At 38.7% G+C, this 21,491-nt stretch overlaps 1 protein-coding gene across 7 annotated transcripts in view; it reads left to right on the top strand.

Moving 5' to 3' along the window:
- DPH6 (diphthamine biosynthesis 6) overlaps positions 1-21,491 on the top strand; it is a 368,925-nt gene that overhangs the window by 132,982 nt on the left and 214,452 nt on the right. For all 7 annotated transcript variants that reach the window (XM_073348883.2, XM_073348884.2, XM_078853339.1 and 4 more), the window contains 2 exons: positions 13,158-13,252; positions 19,868-19,955. In XM_073348883.2, coding sequence (XP_073204984.1) covers positions 13,158-13,252; positions 19,868-19,955 — 183 coding nt within the window. The remainder of the gene's footprint in view (positions 1-13,157; positions 13,253-19,867; positions 19,956-21,491) is intronic.

Genomic DNA, 21,491 nt, shown 5'->3' on the forward strand with positions numbered 1-21,491 from the left:
CAAGAAGCAAAACGAACTGGAGCTTGGGGTACTTAGTAAGGGAGAGTAGAGGAATAATGTCTTGCTGTTGAAACCCTGCTAGATTAATTGGAGTTGGAAGATGCCATAGAAATGGGGTGCTGTGTCAGTGAACCCAGACAATAAGAGGAAAGATGGTAGGATGGAGCTGACCAATCTCTGGGAGCAAGAAGGGTGTCTCTGGTAAGAAACAAAGTGAGAGGTGGAAGCAGGAGAGAGGGAAAGAGAGACAAACACAAATGAAAACTAAGCCTTTCCTATGTTGTTTTTCCTATGTATTTTAAGTGTCAATATATTAATTAGTTGCATAATAGCGACAACAAATTTATGTATGTTGTTCTACAACAGAAACTTCATCCTTGTGAACAAAGAGGGCCATATCATCAACTATTGCACATTGGCATTGTTCCATGACCAATAGCTGTGATAGGGGCTTTCAAACTTCATTGCACCGTGACCCCCTTCTGACAACAAAAATTACTACACAACCCCGGGGAGAGGGGAGACATTGGAGCCTGAGCCCGCTTGAGCCCCACCACCCCAGGTGGGGAGGCCAAAGCCTGAGCCCCACCCACCTGGGGGGGGGGGGGGGGTTAAAGCCAAAGCCCAAAGGCTTCAGCCCCAGGCAGGGGCCTGTCACCTGAGCCCTGCTGCCCAAGGCTGAAGCCCTCAGGTTTTGGTTTTGGCCCCAGCAAGTCTAAGACTGTACTGGCAACCCCATTAAAATGGGGTCACAACTCACTTTGGTGTCCCAACCCACAGTTTGGAGCCGCTGCTCTACGACCAGTTACACGATCTGAGGAGCTTACTCCTTGGTGAATAAGAAAATGGGAACTATTTTTAACAACATAATAATTGTGTCTTCAAACTATTGCATGACCATTCAATAATTGATTTTAAATAATTTTGCTTATTTAGAAGCAAACATATTTCCAATATTTACTCTGTATGTGTGAATAAGAGAGATAAAAATGATGGGGGTATTAGTCCTTTTTGATTATTTTATTTGCCTCAAACATTTTTCTCAATCCTCATTGTCTGTGGTATCCAAAGTTTCAAAGTAATTCTTACCAAAAATGTGAGCTTGGAGCATAATGTAACTGGTAATGAAGTAGAGAACATTTCATCTCTAGGTCACTGCTATGAATGCAGCACATAGTAGTAGTGACCAGAAGTCATTACTGTCTGATGTCTGTTCAATGACCTGTGTAAAATGAGATTGGCAGTCGCATTGCAGCTCCTAGTATACTGGTTGATGCATCACAAAAACTCATTACAGTTGGCTTCTTGTTGACCATCTCAAAAGAAAGGCAAGGGCTGACTGGGTATAAAGGACAGAACTAACTTCTTATCAGGGTATCCCTCCAGCAGATTATTGAAATAAATTGGCAGGACATCATGAGTAAGCTCACACAGCTAACATTGTTCTGCAGCTCTTTTTGTGCATGCTATAAAAGTCAGCACAAATAAATTACTTTTACCAGATAGGTGCCTTTAAGACCTAATGAAACTGAAGCATTAACTACAAACTGAAGATAAATGCTTGGGTTTATGATTTTAAAAATCTTATTTTCTAGCAACCTGATGAAATCTTTCACATCAGAAACACTGACAGACATGAAGGGATAAGGAGAGAGCCCAGACATCACGGTGAGGGGGCCGAGAGGGGACTTGATGCCTGAGCCAAACAAAGGAAAATACCATATTAACTCCATTAATAAGGCTGCATCTCTCACAGACCCCCTTGGCAGGAGGAGCCCAGAGGCTCCTTATTCCCTCGGGGCAGAATGTCTCTTTCTGAGGAGCCATTTCAGACACACTTCCCCAGTTACCCCGGAGCTGTGATAATAGAGGCCATCTCCAGGCTCTCCTCTTTCATTGCTGCTGTTTGTGCTCCTCTCATCCCAGTCCTGTATATCTAAGATATTTATATAACCCACCATGACTGCACTATTTGAGTGACTCACAAGATTTTATATATGTAAGCCTTCTGCCAGCTAGGTTGTGAGGTACATCCATTTTACAGATGAGGGAACTGAGGCACATAGAGACTACAGGCCAGATTTTCAATAGTGTTTAGTCACCTAAAGATGCATATATGCATCTATTGGGATTTTATGAATAGCACCTAAGCAGGGTAGCACCTAGCTCTCACTGAAATTAATGTGAGTTGGGTGCCTAACTTGCTTAGATACTTTTGAAAATCCCACTAGAGGTGGAGATAGGTGCCAGGTACCTTAGAAAATCTTGAACAAAGTGACTTGCTTAAGGCCACGCATAAAATCTGTGGTGTAGGAGGGAACTGAACTGAGGTCTCCCAAGTCCCAGGCTCACACACTAACCACTGAACCACCCTTTCTTTCCAGGCCACACTCCCACTGTGAAAACCCTTTGTGGCTGCAGTTACAAAGTGAGAGGCACTATGCCCTCAACATGCCCCATTGTCTCTACGCTCTGATTTCTGATAGGCAAGAAGGGTGAATAATTTTATAAATGCACACCTCTAGTCTCTATGGTTTATGCTCCAGCCATATATTAGATTAATCTAGCTGAGTCCGTAGAGGCTAGTCATGTTTAAATGTAGAGGGTTCCACTTCCTGTTTTCTTCTTCTTTCCTTGGGAGATTCTGGCTCAGCCCATGGAAAGCACTTAAAATCAAGAGTCTCCTGGTGTGGAGAGTGGCAGAATGGGCCTGCAGTGCTGTCATTGTGCCATATCGCAGAGGAGGAAATTACATATATGTGACTGTGATGCCACCTTTTTGCCCCAACTCTGATGTTTTCTGACCAGAATTAAAAGCATCAGGGTTGGGTTGTTACATAAAAAACCCACAAAACACTATTTTCCTCTCTCCCCGTCCTCAGTGGAGATACCACTAATAGCAGATATAAGAAGCTATTTACTTACTTTAATTTGTGAAGTCTTTATCAAACCAAAGCATTAGCCCTTTTTGCTGGTGGAGCATGGCTGTGAAATGAGCTTTCTGAGAAAGGTAGGTTAAACCAAAGATTACGATGGAAAGCTTTTGTCTTTGGGAAACATTTCCATAATAACCAAATGATGAGAGGAGAGGGGAAGAAGAGAAGATACATTGGATATGAGAGAACCAAGGGAATAAAGGGGCATGGTTGCTGCTTCCTCCTCAGTTTTTTCTTACTGCTCCTGGTGAGAGGTGGAGCTCCCTGCTGCTTCTGAGCTTTGGCTAGACAGCCTTTGTAAAAAAGAAAAAAAAATTGTATATATAGTTGTAGGTTAGTTTAGTGTAGTGAGTAAGTTAGTTTAAACTAACCTCACCCCTGTTAGTGATAAGCACCAAAGTTGCCTAATCTGCTTAGGTGAGCGACATGAGGGACAAATGTCCTATTTGTACCTCCTTTGAGACAAGAATGAAAAAACAGAGGGATTTTTTCCTTAAAATACATCTTCTCAAGAAGGCAGTGCATCCCAAAGGGGCCTTCTGGCTGCCTAGCCATGTATATGTTGAAAGATTCTTGCACAGTCCTTCGATCACTGGGTATCTACACTCCAGTAACTAAGAGGAAGCAGTTCAAGTCCCAAACAGAGTACAGATCTTAGCACCATCAGAAATTTCAAGATGCCTCTAGAAGGAGATCTAAGCCTCCCAGACATTGCCCATTGGCATCATCCACAACAGACCTTTGTACACCAGACTTTGATGACTTTGAAGCAGTCAGTTTGATATTTCAGTTGAGGACAATGTCTCATCTTCTACATACATCTAAACCCTGCATTGTGGAAGTACCTCTTTCTCTTTTACAATGCATTGGCAGAGATTGAATCAGACAAGTGGGTCATCAGCACAGTAAAGGTGGGTTATGTTATCCAGCTCACCCTCCTCCCTTTCCCCAATCCATCTTCCCCATACCTTTTCAGGAACCTGTCTTACAAGACTGTTTTAGATCAAGAATTACAGTCTCTATTGGAATTGGGAGGAATAGAGGAAGCTCCTTACCGACACAGAGGGAAAGGCTTCTTTTCCTGCTACTTCCTGATTCTCACAAAGAGAGATGGGTTTGACCCATTCTGGTTTTAAGAAATCTGATTGAATTTATCAAAAAGATGAAATTTAGAATGGTCATTGTGGCATCTATTGTCCCTTCCTTGAAGATTGGAAATTGATGTTTGCCAGTAACCTGTAAGATGCTTCTTGTCATGTGGAAATACATTCCAGCCACTGAAAATATCTTCAGTTCATGGTACCCATCATGCATTACCAATACACAGTGCTATTCATCATCAGCCCCCAGGGTGTTTTCCAAGCTTATGATAGCAGTAGCAGACTGTCTGTGTCATTTAGGAGTTCAAATATTTCCTGACCTAGGCGATTGGCTAGTTCAGGAAGGGTCAAGGTCTGCCATCCATAACAGCATCCTTTTTGTCAAACATCTGTTCTGTTGTCTAGGTCTAAAACTGAATGTACAGAAATCAAAATTACATCAAACACAGTGAATAAGTTTCATAGGGACTGATATCAGTACCAGGACTGCCATGGCCTACCTCCCGATGGACAGGTTCCAATTCATAGCCTCTGTCTGAGAGCTCAAGACCAACTTGAGAACAACAGTGCATTCTTGTCTACAGCTCTTGGGACATATGGTCTTGTGCATGTACATGACTTAACATGCCAGAATTCACCTCAAATGTCTGCAGGCCTGGCTATTGTCCGAGCAGACATTCACTGGACATACTCATTTGCATGCCTGGGTGAGTGTGTGAGACCCTTAGAATGTATGCATAGGGGTTCCGTTCCTGCCACCAGAGCCAAGTATGACATTGATAGCAGATGTGTCCATTAGATGTTGGGGACCCATCTGGGCAAACTTCAGGCTCAAGCCCTTTGGATGCCTCTGGAATTTTCATTCCATACAAATATGCAGGAACTTTGAGGTATCGGGCCTGCGAGATGTTCATTTTCAAGTTCTCACTGACAATGCCATTACTATATTTTATTGGAACAAGCAGGGAGGTGCAATGTCATCTCAGCTGTGCCGGAGAGCAATCTCTTTCTGGATAAAGAGCAATATCTTCCTAAAGGCCTTTCATCTCTCAGGGTTGAGGAACACTATTATGAATTCCCTCAATAGGAACTTCATAGACCATCACAAATGCTCAATAAAAAGGGGTGTTCTGCAAGGAAGCTTCCGTCAGTGGGGATACCCAATAACAGACTTGCAACCACTCTAAACATCAGACGGAAGAGATGATCAGGATGATCAGGAAGCTCAGAAGAGACAAAGCAGCCTCATAGCATTTACCTGGCCAAGGCAGTGCTGAAACAAAGATTTTCATTAATTCTTACTACCTCTGGGTGAAGATCTTTTGTCTCAAAATCAGGGGAAATCACCGCACCCAAACTTGCAAGCTCTTTACCTAACGACACAGATGATCTCTGGTAGAGCAATGAAGAAAGAGTTTGTTGCTGAGATGTCCAAGCCATTCTGGTGATTCCACCAGAGTCACTTATGCAGCAAAATAGAAAAGGTTTTCAATCTGGGCAGAATCTCGTCAGCTATCTCCTGATAATACAGATGTTAGACATATATTAGACTACCTGAATAGTGTCAGTTCAGTGAGTGTCCATTTAGCAGCCATTTCTGCAATACATCCCACCAGTGGATGGGGTTTTTTTGTAGCCCTTGATATCTGGATTTTAAAGGGTCTTATCGATGCGTACTCTTCTGTATCCAATTCATTACCTTTATGGGACATAAACTAAATATTGATGTGACCCCCCCTTTTAACCTTATTCCTGCCATTGCTGTCAACGAAAACATCGGTTTCAGTGGTGATTACCTCTGTAAAGAAGGTGTCAGAATGCCAGGCACTTCTAGTTGACCCTTCTTTCTCTCAGCTTGGCTGGTCTTAAGATTTCTTCTTTCATAATCTGCCCATCTCTGAAATCTCTTTGCCAGAGGGCTACTTTCCCTTCCTTACATTCAGGGTGGAGTTTATTGAGCCATATCTGTCCCAGTCCTGCAGTAGTAACTATCCTGCAGCTCCCTGTAGGGTTCCAATTTGTGCAGAGTGGAACAAAAGGAGAATGTTGCCACCCTATGTTATTGAGAGAATGCTGCTACCAAGTTAAAACTTCAAACATCTATTTAAAAATTAAGTGACTTTCTTTCCATGAAGAATTATCAAACCTCACTGCCCTGAAAAGTGCCATTGTTGAATATGTGAGGAGTTTCCGCACAGGATTGTTACTTACATGGTACTTTTATTGATTCATGGTTGGTTGAAAGTAGTCTGTTGACCATTACAGTTCAAAATTCATTCATAAATGTCAATTATTTTGATGTCAGAGGTCAATATTTAGAGCATGGTCCTACAGTATTATTTCTCTGATTTCAAAACTTCATCCTAGAGCAATAGAAAAAGTACACCCCAATGAACCCAGCAAGGCCAAAATGTTTTCATGTCGCAATTTTAGGTATGAAGAGAATTGTGTGTAGAGTAGTTAGAAGACTCTCTAGCTATGGTTTTGTAGAACCAGTTTCTGTGTAGACTGGACAAATAAAGATTGACTCTGCCTAAGTAATTTAATTAGACGTTTGGAATTACACAGTTTTCTAGCTAATAAAGTTAAATAAAATAACTGTCTCTTACTTTTAAAATGAGTAAGTGTGTAGCAGATTCCTACATTGGTGCTTCATTTTCCATTTGGAAAAACATGTTGTCACCTGATTTTCAGCTACTTCTTATAGCTTTAATTTATATGTTTTAGTCAAACCATATGTGTGGGATAGAAATTGGTCTCCCTTTGATACTAAATGTCAGGTGATTTCTCATGCCGGTTAACTGTAAAATGGACTTTAGCTAAAGTGAGATCTATTGAGTGGAACAAACTTTGAATTAATTGTGTAGTTCTTTTCTGATTTATATCCTGGATATTAAGGTTATGAGTGAAATGATGTTCTTCTGTGTCTTCTATTTTATTATGGATAAGGTCCTATGTGAATTGCAGGATGATTGTCAAAAAATTGCAACTGAGTTGTGGACAAACCATGGGAAATTGCGGAAAAGTAATAACAGACTTTATTATTTACGGTAATAAAGCCCATTATTACTTTTCTGCAATTTTCCACGGGCAGAGGCCTGGGCTGAGAGTGAAAATATCAGGCTGGATAGTGGGGGCTCCCACTGTTGGCCGCCTGGGGCTGAGAGTGGCCACCTGGGGCTGACAGCGGGAGAGTCCCACTCTCAGCCCCGTGATGTCCAGGACTCCTGCTGTCAAAATTATGGTGGAAGCCTAATATTGCAGAATCTGCAATTTTCACAATATCGCAAGTCAAGTACGGCCGTAATCATGGGTCATTTTTATCAGCACAGTAAAATAATTATATTATTTCATTGTGACAAGGCAAGTTCTTGAATTATTTTTTTCTAAATAGCTAGGTGTTGATTAATTATGTTAAATGGAGATTATTGTATTTGCGCTTTTGTTCAACTAGTTCCCTTGTACCAAAGACGCCCAAAGCAAAGATGCTAAACTAGATGGCTCTATTGGCAACATGCCATGAACCCATTGATTGTACCTAATCTGTGTAGAACTTTTTAAAAATCAAAATAAAATGTGTGCAACAGTAATATTTGCTTGTACAATATTTTTCCTTGATAGAGAATTAGAAATTGTTTGTGGTTTGAACAGTTGCACCAGAATTGAATTATTACTACTTGGCCTGCTGGTGAAGATGAAGTGTATAAAAGGTTTAATACCTGATATGTTCTCTGACTGGGAGCTATAAAATCTTTCCCTTGCCGCAGGTTGGATTAAGTAATTGAATTAGCCTTTCCCATCTCTGACTGCTAAAATTCTGTGATAAACTCTGCCTTTACCCTGCAGTTTCATGGTCAGGATAGCAGGAGAATGAATTGTATTGAGTATCTGGGCTTCACTTTGTATATGTAAATGAAAGATTTATTTGTATCTTTGTTTGATACTGGATTTCATATAGTGTAAAAGTTTCCATGATACTCTGGTATTTGTTTTAGGTTTAGAATTGGACTGGATATCAACTTTTCTTGAGTAGTGTAATTTATAAATATAATGAGAGGTGAGGTTGTTTTGACCTTACAACTGTGAGGTTTGGCTTTAATTTCGGTTTGGCTTTAATTTCGGTTTGGCTTTAAAAGTTATTCTTATTGAATTGTCACATTTATTATGCATGTCAGATCTAGCTAGCAAAACAAGATAACACAAGTCGGTAAAAAATGTTAGTATTTTAAAGTATTTGAAAGCTGGTTCCTGTCTCACTGATGGCAGCTTGAAAAATACTGCACAGCTTCTTTTGCTTCTAAAAGGCACATTAAGAGCCTGATCCTTTGAGGTGCTTAGTATCTTCAGTTGCTGGTGACTTCCCTGGGAGTTTAGAATATTCAGGACCAAATATGATCCTAAGCCCAATGGCATTGAAAGTTGGGATTTCCCAACAAGGACAGCAAATTTAGACTCTCAGCTTTGAAGTGTTTGATGTTGGTTTCCAGGAAGAACTCACAGCACTCGAGGCTTAAAAGAAGAACCATCAACTTTAGAAATAACTTACACAGTAAACATTCATTCCTTATTCTCATTGTGAAATATTTTTAGCTAGGCTAAAATTTTTAGCTAGGAAAAGAACGAGACAAACTTCTTTGTTCCTCAAAAATACACGCATTTCATTGTTTTGTTTTGTTTTGTTTTTTAAGACACACAAACCCGTGTCTTAATTTTATTTTTCAGTAGCTCTATTTAGTATTCATTGCAGCAGAAGCTCTTGGCAGGAGGAAGAATAAAAGGTTCTGACTAACTGTTTTGTAAGTTGTCCATTCTTATTGTATCAACATTAATTATTTTTGATAGATTTGTCCTATAAAAACCTTGCTGCACTTTTTGACAGGTGAAACTGTCTTGTATGTCAGGAGTATAATTTTTGAAAATGAAAGCTTGATTAAATTTATGTTTGGTTATTTTTACACATGGAGATATTCTCTCTTTAGGAAGGAAATGCCTGTGATAACATTGGCTTTAAAAAAGATAATTTTATCTTTATTTAAAATGAGATTTGAATTTTCCATCACAAAATGAGTAAACAGTCTTGTAGAATTTTATGACAGATACCATCTTTGTCCGAGCTATTAGATATTTTTCAGAAATAAAAGGTTGAAGAGAGTGCAAGCAAAATTATATTTAACATTTTCCAGCTTCATATTCAGTGTCAAAGGGCTATGATTAAAAATGTGATCTCTGATCCTGTAAAAGGATTAAGTTCTTTCTACTACTTTCTTTTTTTTATGTCTGTGTGCAGAGTCTCTGGTGGTCTTTATGCTAAGGTGATGACTCAAGTCATCCAAATGTGTTAAAAATATTTTAAAAGAAATACTTATTAAAGAAAATGGAAAGCTTAACTATCACTCTCCATACTCAGGAATACGAGTACAGTTTTATTGTAACATATCAGACATATCCATTACCTGAAATCCTCTGATAGCATTGTAAAAATTAATCCCCAAATATAAAAGTAACCTTAGTCTTGTGTAAAATATAAACAGTTTCACTGAAAATAAATCTGTAAGACTAAATGCTTATAAAAATAATGTTGCATTAATTTTAGTCTGGGGAAAAAAAGGAGATGGGGGACTAATATTTTAGATCTGACTCCAATTAGAGACAAATACAGACAGTTGCTCTGTCATGTATAAGGAAGGAGCTGAGGTGCTCAACACATTAAGCATCAGATGCATAGTTTACAACGATTCAGAATTGAATTGAAGTTACAAGGAGTTGGATCAACAATGACAATGATGATAATAATTAATAAAAATTACACAATAGATTTTAAGGCCAGAAGTACCATTGTATTATGTTGTCTGGCATCCTGTTTATCACTGGCCATTAATTTAATTTAATTACCCTTGTATTGAGCCCATTGACTTCTGTTTCACTAAAGCACATCTTCCAAAGAGGAATCTAGTCTTGATTTGATGAGCTCAAGACATGGAGAATCCACCACTCCCTTTGGTACTTTGTTTCAATGGTTAATCACCCTTACTGTTACCGCCCCCCCCACCCCAAAAAGTGCCTAATTTATTATTTGAATTTGTTGGGCTTCAGCCTCTAGCCACTGGTTCTTTCTGCACTAGATTAAAGAGTCCGTTACTACTTGGTATTTTCTCCCCACAAAGTTACTTGTACTGTACAGTGTAAACAAGTCATCTCTCAATCTTTTTTTGATAAGATAAACAGATTAAACACTTTAAGTCTCTCATTCTCTCCAGTCCTTGAATCATTTTTGTGGCTCTTTTCTGTACCCTCTCTGGTTTTTCAACATTTTTTTTCAAATGTGGACCCCAGAACTGTACATAGTATTCCAGTGTTGGTCATGACCAATGTAGAATACAAACTAGAATCGTAGAATCTTAAAAATGTAGCGCTGGAAGGGACCTTGAGAAGTCATTGAGTCTGGACCCCTGTGCTCAGACAGGACCAAGTAAACCTTCTTACTCCTACTCACTATTTCCCTGTTTATCGATTCAAAGATCATATTAGCCTTTTTTGTCACTGCATTGCACTGAGGGCTCATGTTGAGTTGCTTGTCCCCTGTGACACCTAAATTCTTTTCAGAGTTACTGCTTTTCAGGATACACTTCCCCATTGTCTTGGGCACACACAGAGACAGAGAAGGTGCAAGTGATGTGGTTTAATTAGGCAACAACTTCATTAATTCAACTCATCTGGGAACTATCCAGCTAAAATATGTACAATGCAGGTCATGATTTCCCCCTGGTGGAGAGCTGATGTCAGCCCAACCCTGCCATAGCATGCCCTAGTCCATTGCTGGCAGCCCACTCCCTTCCCCTTATTTGAGGGTTAAGGGTCTAGGGAAAGGGGGTTGTCTCCTCACTTTACCAGACAATAGAAGTCCTAAGCCCATTCCCCACCTTCTTTAGGGGATACCTTCCACTAAGTCCTCTTCCAATTCCTTATTATCAGGGAATCAGATCCCCTGTGGAATGAGTACCTCCACTGTACACTTGCCATGAGGAGGCACCAGCAATTAGCTTGACTGCCTCCCTCCCACCCCAGCTGTGTACCCAGATGTACTACGTTTACACTACGAGCTAGGAATCTGATTCCCTGCTCATGTACACATACCCCTGCTAACTCTCACTGAGCTAGCACAAATAGAAATAGCAATGTAGCCCCAGTAGCATTGGTATCATCAGTGGAGGCATAGCTGAGCCATGCCAAGTACATACCCACTGGTTTCAGGCAGGTTTGTACTCAGACCGGCTCAGCCAGGCCTTCTCTGCCGCTACCAGTGCTACTGCATCTACACTGCTATTTATACTTGTGCTAGCTCAATGAGAGCTGGCGTGAGTATGTGTGCACAAGTACGGGCATCACACCCCTAGTTTGTAGTGTAGACTTAGCCATAGTTAACAGTTCCCTCCCTAACACTGGTCAAAAATATATCCATTCCCCAGTCAGAGAGGTGTACCCTATTGTCCCTGAATAATTCAGGAAACATATATGATTTTTTGGTGACTAATTGCCAATACTATCCATTTCAGATGCTTCACACATCTGGCCTTGTCAACTTGTGGAGGCCTGGTGGGTTCCTGCTGTATACTCCACTGCAGCATTTTAGACCAGTGTACAGTCACCTGCCTGGAAAAGGCCCTGGATCCTGCCCTGATCCAATGAGCTCCATTTGCCCTGATGGAAACCGCAGACCCAACTCCCCCCAGTGCATTCAAATCAGCTTTCAGGGCTGATTCCAGCATCCAATCTTCCCATTCAAGGAAACCTTATTGCACTCATTACAGAATTGTCCAATACTCAATAAAACCACGCACAAATACCAAAACCAGGTCAACTTTCCTTTCACAAGTGATATGCATTTCATTTAGGATTTCACCCTGCAAGCCCTCTGTGCTCGTAACTCCCAGTGAAGTCAATGGAAATTCCTCAAAGGGAGCGATTGCAGGATGAACTTCTTAAAGGATAATACAAGTGCACAAGTTTATAACTTTCTTAAAAAGAATGAGGACCACTTAAAAGTCAAATTATAACCACAAAATCATGAGGTGCAGGAGTGGAATCATGAGTCTAGAAAAGCTTTGTACTGTGTCCAATTAACATTTTTACTGTATCATAGATTTAATGCATGCTCTTAGCATAATTAAATTCCTACGGTGCATGGTTACCATCTACCAGTACAGTGTTATTAAAACAGAATTAGAATGTACTGTTCAAGAGATTGGCCCTCGCTCTTTACTCAAGCAAAACTTTGGATCAGGCCTCAAGTGAGAAACTGCTAAATAGAGGATTTAGGATGATTAAAAACCGACAAATTGTATTATTTTCAATCAGCTACATTTACTTTTGTGTATGATGTATCTGGCTTGTCCATCAGGGAAATATATAACAAAGTGCAAAAAAAAAAAAGGATGAATAATGTTCAGGGATGTAACCAAAAGAAAATGGCTAATGTTTCTTCCCCTCTAAGGATGAAATCCCAGCTCCATTGAAGTCAGTAGGAGTTTTGCAATTAACTTCAGTGGGGCCAGGATTAACTCTTTCTTAAAGATTTAGGAAAGAGTTTGTGCCAACAAATACCTAGAGCACAATTGTAAAATGTGTTGCTATAATAATATTATAATATGTTTGCTGAATTCAGTAGCTTCTGGTCAGTGTTTACAACACAAGATATCTCACAGACTGTATAATGAGATCTGGGAGTGGATGTAAAAGTTATTGTTATTTTCTAGCCAGTTTCCTAAAGGAATCTTATTTCAACATCCTTCATTTCTACTGGGATGCAGTCAATGAGATTTTTTTAGCTGGACGGTAAAGTATAACTATTGCAGAGAGGGAAAACAACCTGGCAGTAATTTTTGGAACTTTAAAAATAGTATGAATCAGTTCGTATAAAGTACTGTAGAGGAGAGTCAGAAACCTACAAGTACATCCAGTGCATTTTAGAGTTTGTTCCTTTTTTTGGAGGTGTAGTGATAAACCTAGATTGAGAAAGTTACTGTAAGCCCTGTACACACATACAATTTCAGTAAAATACATTTGGCACTATGTATAAGAGCACCACTTATTCTAACTACCTGTTTTTTTCCTTTTCTCTCAGCTCTCTAAGAAGTATGACGTTCATGTTTGTGGAGAAGGTGGAGAATATGAAACATTCACTTTGGACTGTCCCCTGTTTAAGAAGAAAATAGTTGTGTAAGGAACTATTTCTTCCCCTTCCTTAGATTTAAGTGATGGGAACATATTAACATTTAGCTTGAGGCAACATTTGTTGGCAGGAGTAGAACATGTCCTCTAAGTTCACAAACAGTCACTTTGTTTAACGCTGGCAAAGTCCTCTGAAAACCTAAATCAATGCCTGACAAGACGAGGCCTTCATAGAAGGCTATAAACTTTTTAGACATTTGCACTTTCGTTTACTTGCTGATTATGGCCTGCAGTAAAACTGGTACCTATACACTGACACTTTTATCCTTTCATGAAGTGCGAATTGCCTGTAATATTTATCTTTCATTACAGCTACATTTGATAAACTGCCACATCAGTAGCCTGTGGGTTCCATTAACTCTGTGTCTTTTTTTTCTTCTTTTTTCAACTTTAGTGACTTAGAATGATAATACTAAACATTTTCCATCAGTTACTAAGGGGACATTTTTGAATGTAAACTTTGCTTGAATCCATCGAGCGACTCTGAGTAGCTTATTTCTTTGCTGAAATTTGTTAAAATTTGTTTAGAGGGGCATGGGAAATTTCTCTGTCTTGATTCAAGTTTCTCAGTACACGATGTTAAATAGCTTACCCTGCATATTTTGAGATGTTTTGACTATTGTTCCTATTCTTATCCAAGTAAACAGTCTTTAATAATGGAATGTCACTTGCATACCATTTCAGATACATCAACTCATGGAAGGTCAACATTATGGCACATATGGACATTTAGTGCTGTAGTGAAAAAGGCCCATTCTTTTATATCTCCTTCTAGCAGTAGTAAGCAATAGAGGAAATGTGGTAAATTTACTATGCAATTAAGGGCTGATATTATTCCTGTTGAAATCAATGGCAAATTCCCATCAACTTCAGTAGGAACAGGAGCAGGCATTTATGGCACTTTATTATTTTAGAGATAAGATCTATTTGGTACAGTGACTTCATCAAGGTCTGTATTTTCAGCCAAACAAAATGTTGTGGTCTGATCAGCATTGTTTTGATAATTGGTAATATTGGTGCACAACAGCATCATCCAGAAAAAGAATGTCTAGCTTTCAGTCTGCATTTGTTATAAAATGTGTTAATTGACATCATAAGATAAGTTTACATCAATGCATTGAAATTTGTTTGGCTGCTTTTCTTGCTTGTTTGCTTTCTCACACTCATACTCACACACATTGTGATTGGGTGCCTAACTCCCTTAAGTCCTTCGAAGTCCCTGCCTGAATAAAGACAAGTCTGAGGTAAAATGGTTTCATGTCTTACTAGAAAGTGTCAGTTATTGTTAAGGAGAGGAGAGGATTAATATGGAGGGCTATATTATGGTCCTTACTCTCAGGTCTGGTGGAACTGCATTTGGCACTGAATCTAAGGGTAGTTTCTTTAAAGTGCCACCGAACTCCTTGTTGTTTTTGTGGATACAGACTAACATGGCTACCCCTCTGAAAATTAAGATGGAACACATTAAATTGATTAAAAACTGGCTGACTGATAGGTCGCAACATGTAATTGTAAATGGGGAATCATCACTGAGATGATGGATTTCTAGTGGTATCCTACAGGAATCAGTTGTTGGCTATGCTGTTTAACGTTTTTCTCAGTGACCTGGAAGAAAACATAAAATCATGACTGATCAAGGTTGCAGACAATACAAAAATTGGGGTGTGGTAGATAATGAAGAGGACATATCACTGACAGAGAACAAGGTGGATCGCTTAGTAAGCTGAGCACAAGCAAACAATATGGGCTTTAATACGGCTAAATGTATATCTAAGAACAAAGAATGTAGTCATAGAGGACGTTATTCTGAGAAGCAGTGACTCTGAAAAAGATTTCAGGGTAGAGTGGAGAATCAGCTGAACTTGAGCTTCCAGTGCAATGCTGTGGCCAAAATAGCTTTTTGATCCTTGGATGCATAAGCAATGGAATCTTGTGTAAGAATAAAGAGTTTATTTTATCACTGTATTTGACACTGGTACATCGGCTACTGGTGTCTCCAATTCAAGAAGGATGTTGATCAATTGAAGAAGGTTCACAGAATAGCCACAATTATTAAAGGATTAGAAAATGTGTTTACAGTGTTAGACTCAAGGAGCGCCATCTGTTTAGCTTAACAAAGAGAAGGTTAAGGGGTGACTTGATTACGGCCTGTAAGTACCTACGTGGAGAACAAATATTTTATAATGGGCTCTTAAGTCAAGCAGACAAAGATATAAGAAGATCTAATGGCTGAAAGTTGAAGCTAGACAAATCAGACTAGCAATAAGGCATAAAAATTTTAACAATGAGGGTAATTAACTATTAGAACAATTTACCAAGGGTCATGGAGGATTCTGTATGACTGGCAATTTGAAAATCAAGATTGGATGGATTCTTTAAAAGATATTCTCCAGGAATTTGGGATCAGGGAGAGATTCTATGGCTTGTGTTATATAGGAGGTCCGACTAAATGATCACAATGGTCCATTCTGGCCTTACAATCTGTGAACCTGTGACTCTATTATTGCTTTTTTAGAGGTCCTTGGCTATTTTGATAAATACTCTAGAGAGTAGGTAGGCTATTCCATTCACTATGGTGGTGTAGATGCTAGGTGGTTAGATTGTCATAGTTCAAATATATTTCACCTCAGTAAAATTTTGAAGCTTAGATGAACATATACAAGTACCTCTAAGGACTTTAAAAGTCACAGAAATCCTATGTACTCAACTAGTCCAATTCTTCTCACTAAAAAAAAACTTTGGCTGCATGAAATGTAGATCCCAGCAGAAAACACTGAAGATGAGTCTTCCCTACAAAACATGGAAAGAGAAAATCTAACTCACCTATTATAGTAAATAGACTCCTGGGTAGTATTTTTCCTGGATGATGTTTTTATCATATGTGTAATGTCTGACAAAATGCATTTCCTCAAATTTCTCTCTGAATAGAAAGGCAATCTGCTAGATTTGTGGATAAGAGAAAATTGCCAATAGTGATTCTTGCTTTATTACAGTCTAGAATGATGGCAGTCTAGTGAAGGCTCTGTAACTTGCCTTCCTTTATAAGAGTGATTTTAAACTGTTGGGGTTTTGGGGGGAGGGCAAAGGAGGGGAGGGTTAGTTGGATTGTTTATATTTTTTTCTGTCATGGTATCAGTACTGAGCAGTGCTTGGGTGCCCTAACTGCATTCTGTAATTTAGCATGTTTGGAACGCCTTGAAGCTTAACCTTAACTCCGAATTTTCTGGGTTTATACTATTTGGTTTTGAGATGTTACTTATGTATAAGGCTAAGATTTAGTGATGGATATTTTTAGTAAAAGTCATGGACAAGTCACGGACAGTAAACAAGAATTCATAGCCCATAACCTGTACTATATACCCCTGACAAAATCTTGGGTTCTCTGGGGGGTGAGGGGCAGCTCAGGGGCACCACTGGTGCTCTGGGGAGGTGGGGACAACCGTGCATGGCCCAGGACTGCTGCTGGTGTTGGGGGGGGGGGGATGACCCAAGACCACTGCTGGTGCTTTGGGGACCCTGGTGTCAGTCGCACCGGCTGCTACAGAAGTCACAAAGGTCCTGGAAAGTCACGGAATCCGTTGCCTCCATGACAGACTCACAGCCTTACGTATATATATCCCTGAATTCCCTTCACTCCTGTCCTAGTCTAGTCGAACCCATCTATCCAACCACAGACCATCCTCAAATTTATCCTCACAGAATTAACCAGACTTCAACAACTGCCATGAACTACCATTTCTCTACTCTCTTTGTTCAAACCCACTGTACCTACCTTATTCTTCTTGATGTGGGTCTGAGATCCCTTCTTCTAGTGCAGTGTTTCTTAGCTTTTTCAGGTTGATGACCTTATTTAATGCCTAACACAGTAAAAACAAACAAACAAACAAACAAAAACCCTTATAGTCATTGCTAAGTAGGAAATGTATATATCCCTGAAGAGAAATAGACTTCCCCAAATATTTTCTGGAAATTAATCAATAAACAAGAAACATTTATCAAGAATATCATCAGTAAATCTTGTTGCATTCCTACAGTCCATCTTTTATTGTATGTTTTTATTCATGGCACGCATGAGTTTCATCCGTTTCCACTTCCTGCTTTGCATGTGAACAGAATTCAAAATGAATGACTAAAGATAATTATTTGTTTTCATACAGGAATATTTTATTGTCTTCATTTAATAACTATATACAATCAAGCCACAGATTTCATTATCAGGAATTTCGTTAGTGATCCTGATTAAAAAATGCATTAGCATTCATTCACTAAAGCTGTCTCTTGGTATTATGTCATCATCTTAGGAGTTTTTAATGATCAATTCCAAAGCATGTTTGTAAAGGAAAATGTAACTGAACTCTTTAAGGAAATCATTCAGGTCTGACCAAATGCTTTCAAATGTTTCCAGTTTGGTTGGCATTATTTAAATGGGTATATTAGATCTGAATCCCTGCACCTATGAGGTCTTATGTAGTACTGTGTCTTAGGGCTTGTCTAAAGGAACAATTAGATTGCTTTGAGCTAGTTTAATTTCGAAGAGGACTAGATCAAAGCACTCTCACGAACTGTTCATGGGCATCAACAGCACATGGACAGTTAGACCGTGCCAGGCTAGCATGGGATAGAGTCACACCCAAGCATGACATGAACTAATTATTCATGTAGGAAAACCCCTTATTTAAAGTAGCCTTCTCTTCTGAAAAATCATTATGTAAAAATGGAATCTTGGGGTTCCATGTTTATTCCTTCTCAGAGACTCAATATAAAATTTGTTCAGTTGCCAAGTAAATGAGAGGTTTTCTAACTTCCAGCCCTACAAATTGAACCTGGGATCTGGACGGCAAGGTGGGTTCTTTTACAGTTTAGCAATACCAGTGGAACTTAGAGTTAATAATTCTATTGATGTGTGAACAAATACATCACCCATATCTCTTTCATTGTATCGATTCTTCAGAGCCAGGAATAATTTTTTGAAGTATTGGTAGTAAAAACTTGTTTTAGCTAGTGAAGTAGAAAATGAGAGTCTGAATACAGAGCAAAGTAGATATCTTCTATAAAAAGATATCATTTTTTCAGTCACTTTTTGTCCATTGCCATTCTTAGATGTCTCTTTGGAAAACATTAATCAGGTGTACCAAAATTGTGAACCCTTGGGAACAAAGCAGTTGTAAAATTCACTGGTGGATTTTCAGCTTAAATCTATCTGCTCCTGATATTGCCATTGCTAACCTACATTGAATGTCATCCTGATAACAATAAGCCAGATCATCACCTTTTGGAAATTTATATAGCTATGCTCATTAAGAGGATCTGAGGATCTGATCCAAAATGTTCTAGGGATTATTTGCAATAAGAACACTCATTGGTTGTGTTCTGACTAGAAGCACAGGTTTCTCTAGCTGATACCAATGTCCTTCCTTTAACTAACTTAATTTTATCATTTGACCCCTGGATATCTTCCACTTACTCTGTAAATAGATTACATCCTGAAAAGTCTTAGTTTACAAAGTAGAGTATCTGTACTTAAACTTCCTTAGTGAAAATGTAAAGACTAGTTACTTCAGTGTAATTCCAAGTGAACTATCTGTGGGCCAGTAGCTTTACAGAGTACAAAAAAAAAAGTGATAATTTTTATGCATATGACTTTCTCTTACACCTTCTGAGATTTTTTTGTATCATCTTCTAATACTCTGTTTTCCCTTACCTGTCTTAATTCCATTGCTAAATGTTCTAGTTTTGAAACAGTGCAGGTGGGTGCAATAGATATTGCCTCTTATGAATTGGAGGTTGACAGATTATGACTGTAAAAATGAAAACTAAACGAAAGTTTATGCTCAAATAAATTTGTTAGTCTCTAAGGTGCCCCAAGTACTCCCTTTCTTTTTGCAAATATTAACTAGTTTCAGTCAGTGTATCTGAAGTTTACACCATTACCATTAATGCATTTGGCATTAGCAAGTTGTGTCTAGTAATCCTTCAACATGAGGTGTAAAATAGTTAAATGGCACAATCAGACTTCTCAGTGGGACAAATATTATAGTGCTAATTCTGTAGGAAGTGATTTCCGGAGCATTATTCAGTGGGAAATGAGGTTATCCCAAAATTTAAAATGCTGATAAAATAAAAACTTAGAAGTTCTCTTGACTAACAAAGGATTGGCTTGCTGTTGTGTCATCAGACCTTTGGTCATCATGTCATTTATACGTACGTACAGTAGGCCTGATTTTCATTCACACTAAGGCCTGGTTACACTGCTTTGAAAGTTTGAAATAGACTTAAAACGGGTGTAAATTGCATTTATTTTCCACACATTTTGCGGTTGAAAAGGATGCTGGACCTAAACCCCCATGGTTTAATGTTTTATGTTTTCTGAATTAAATTTATGACAATGAAGTAAAATGCAAATTATGGGAGTCTGCTGAATTTTTTCTATATTATACGAAAACTTATGACTAAAAGAGTTTCTCTTAATCTGTTTTTTTAAAAGCAACAAAACCCTTGATCAGTAGTTGGTAAACCATATTGAATAGTAGTGGAGGGACAGTGGGCATAGCCTAACCATAAAACCATGCATTAAAATACAGTGTTTATGATTCTGTATTTCAGGGACTCATCCCAAGTAGTCGTACATTCAGCTGATGCATTTGCACCTGTGGCTTACCTCCGCTTTTTAAAATTACACTTAGAGGATAAGGTAAGTACCTCTTTCTAAATCTTATGTTCCTTTTAATAGACTGTGAAGACATATGGACTACTTCCTTTTTATGTTGCTTTTCACAATTTGGACTTCATCCAAGTTATTGGCTCTGTCCTTCTATTTGCTGTAAAACCTGTACTTACTTTAACTGGTTTTTGGAACTTGCCATCAGAGTGACCCAACACAGATGCTCACTTGTGCCAAATGAATGAATGGAAGTAGTATTTGTATAGCCTTTTTCATCCTGAAACCTCAAGGCGCTTAGCAGACCCTGTTCAGCCAAGCACATGTGCAACCACTGAAGTGCAGCCACCCATGCAGTGGAACACAACTAATACTTTTGTATTAGCAAACCCTATAAACAGCATTGAGTTGTTGTGAGGTTGACTTTCTTATTGCTATTTTTGGTGAAAAGTAGATATCGTAGAGACCTGTTGATTCCCAGTAGATGATTTGTATCTACCAGATCCTCATTTCACATATGGTAGACAACCCAAGCTAGTAACGATTCTAAGTCTGGGAGGTGAAGCATCAGTCCCTAATCCTATTCCAGTCAGCGAGTAAAATGAGTTTACTGCAGAGGAGACACTCTGTCATATAAGGAGAGAGATGTCCAGCCAAACTCGATAGAGAGCTTAAGAAATATTAGCAGTAGTTCAAAGGGATTCAGTTTGTTTTTAACTTATGATTGCATGGAAAGTGTGCAATGCAGGAGTAAGAGCCCTAGTAATGGCAGCGGTACATGTGTGCTGACAGATTCTTGAGTATTGCACTCTTACCCATGACTATAGCATTGCTAATGAGATTCAAAGACAACATTGTTTTCTTCCTTTTTGTGAGCACATTTTACCATCCATTTTCTCTTGATTATTATACACATATAGTAAATCTTTCTTCCTTCTGTATGTTTGTAAATGGTAACATTTCATTTACAGACTTCTATACCCTTAAAGTATTTTTGAAATTTGGTTGAAATTTGAAATATTTCTGAATGATAAAAAAGAACATATTGACATATTTCTGCAATTAATGACATGTAGAGAATTTTGTAAAGGGCTGCCAGTAATACATCAAAGTAGGACTTTTTCTTACCAACTTTATTTTACAACATGGAACTTAGGCACACTTACTAAATAATGTTAAAATGCAGGTAAGCTATATGGATAATAGATTTCCTTGATGGCTTTTGTGTCAGGTATGAAGGTATTTTTTCTTTTAAGATCTATCTTGAAGACTGCTTTTGTTGAGGAAAAATGCCTGTTGATCTTCCTGCTGTTCTTGAAACCTTCTTGGTATTCCTTGCGGGAGAGGAGAGGGGATTCTGATATTGCAGCTGATTGTAGTTTACTTTCCTTTTCTGTTTATTTTTACAGTCTGAAAATCAGTCAAGCTACTTCATATACAGGGATCATTACTGAATGCAACAGTGTTTGGGTTTTTTGGGGTTTTTTCTTTTTTGCATCTGGTGACTTTTGAACACTTCAAGTATACATAGAGAACCAATAGTCTTTATTTAGGAGAGACAGTTTGTAT

The sequence above is a fragment of the Lepidochelys kempii genome, chromosome 6 (genome assembly GCF_965140285.1).
Source record: "Lepidochelys kempii isolate rLepKem1 chromosome 6, rLepKem1.hap1, whole genome shotgun sequence".
Classification (NCBI taxonomy): Eukaryota; Metazoa; Chordata; order Testudines; family Cheloniidae; genus Lepidochelys; species Lepidochelys kempii.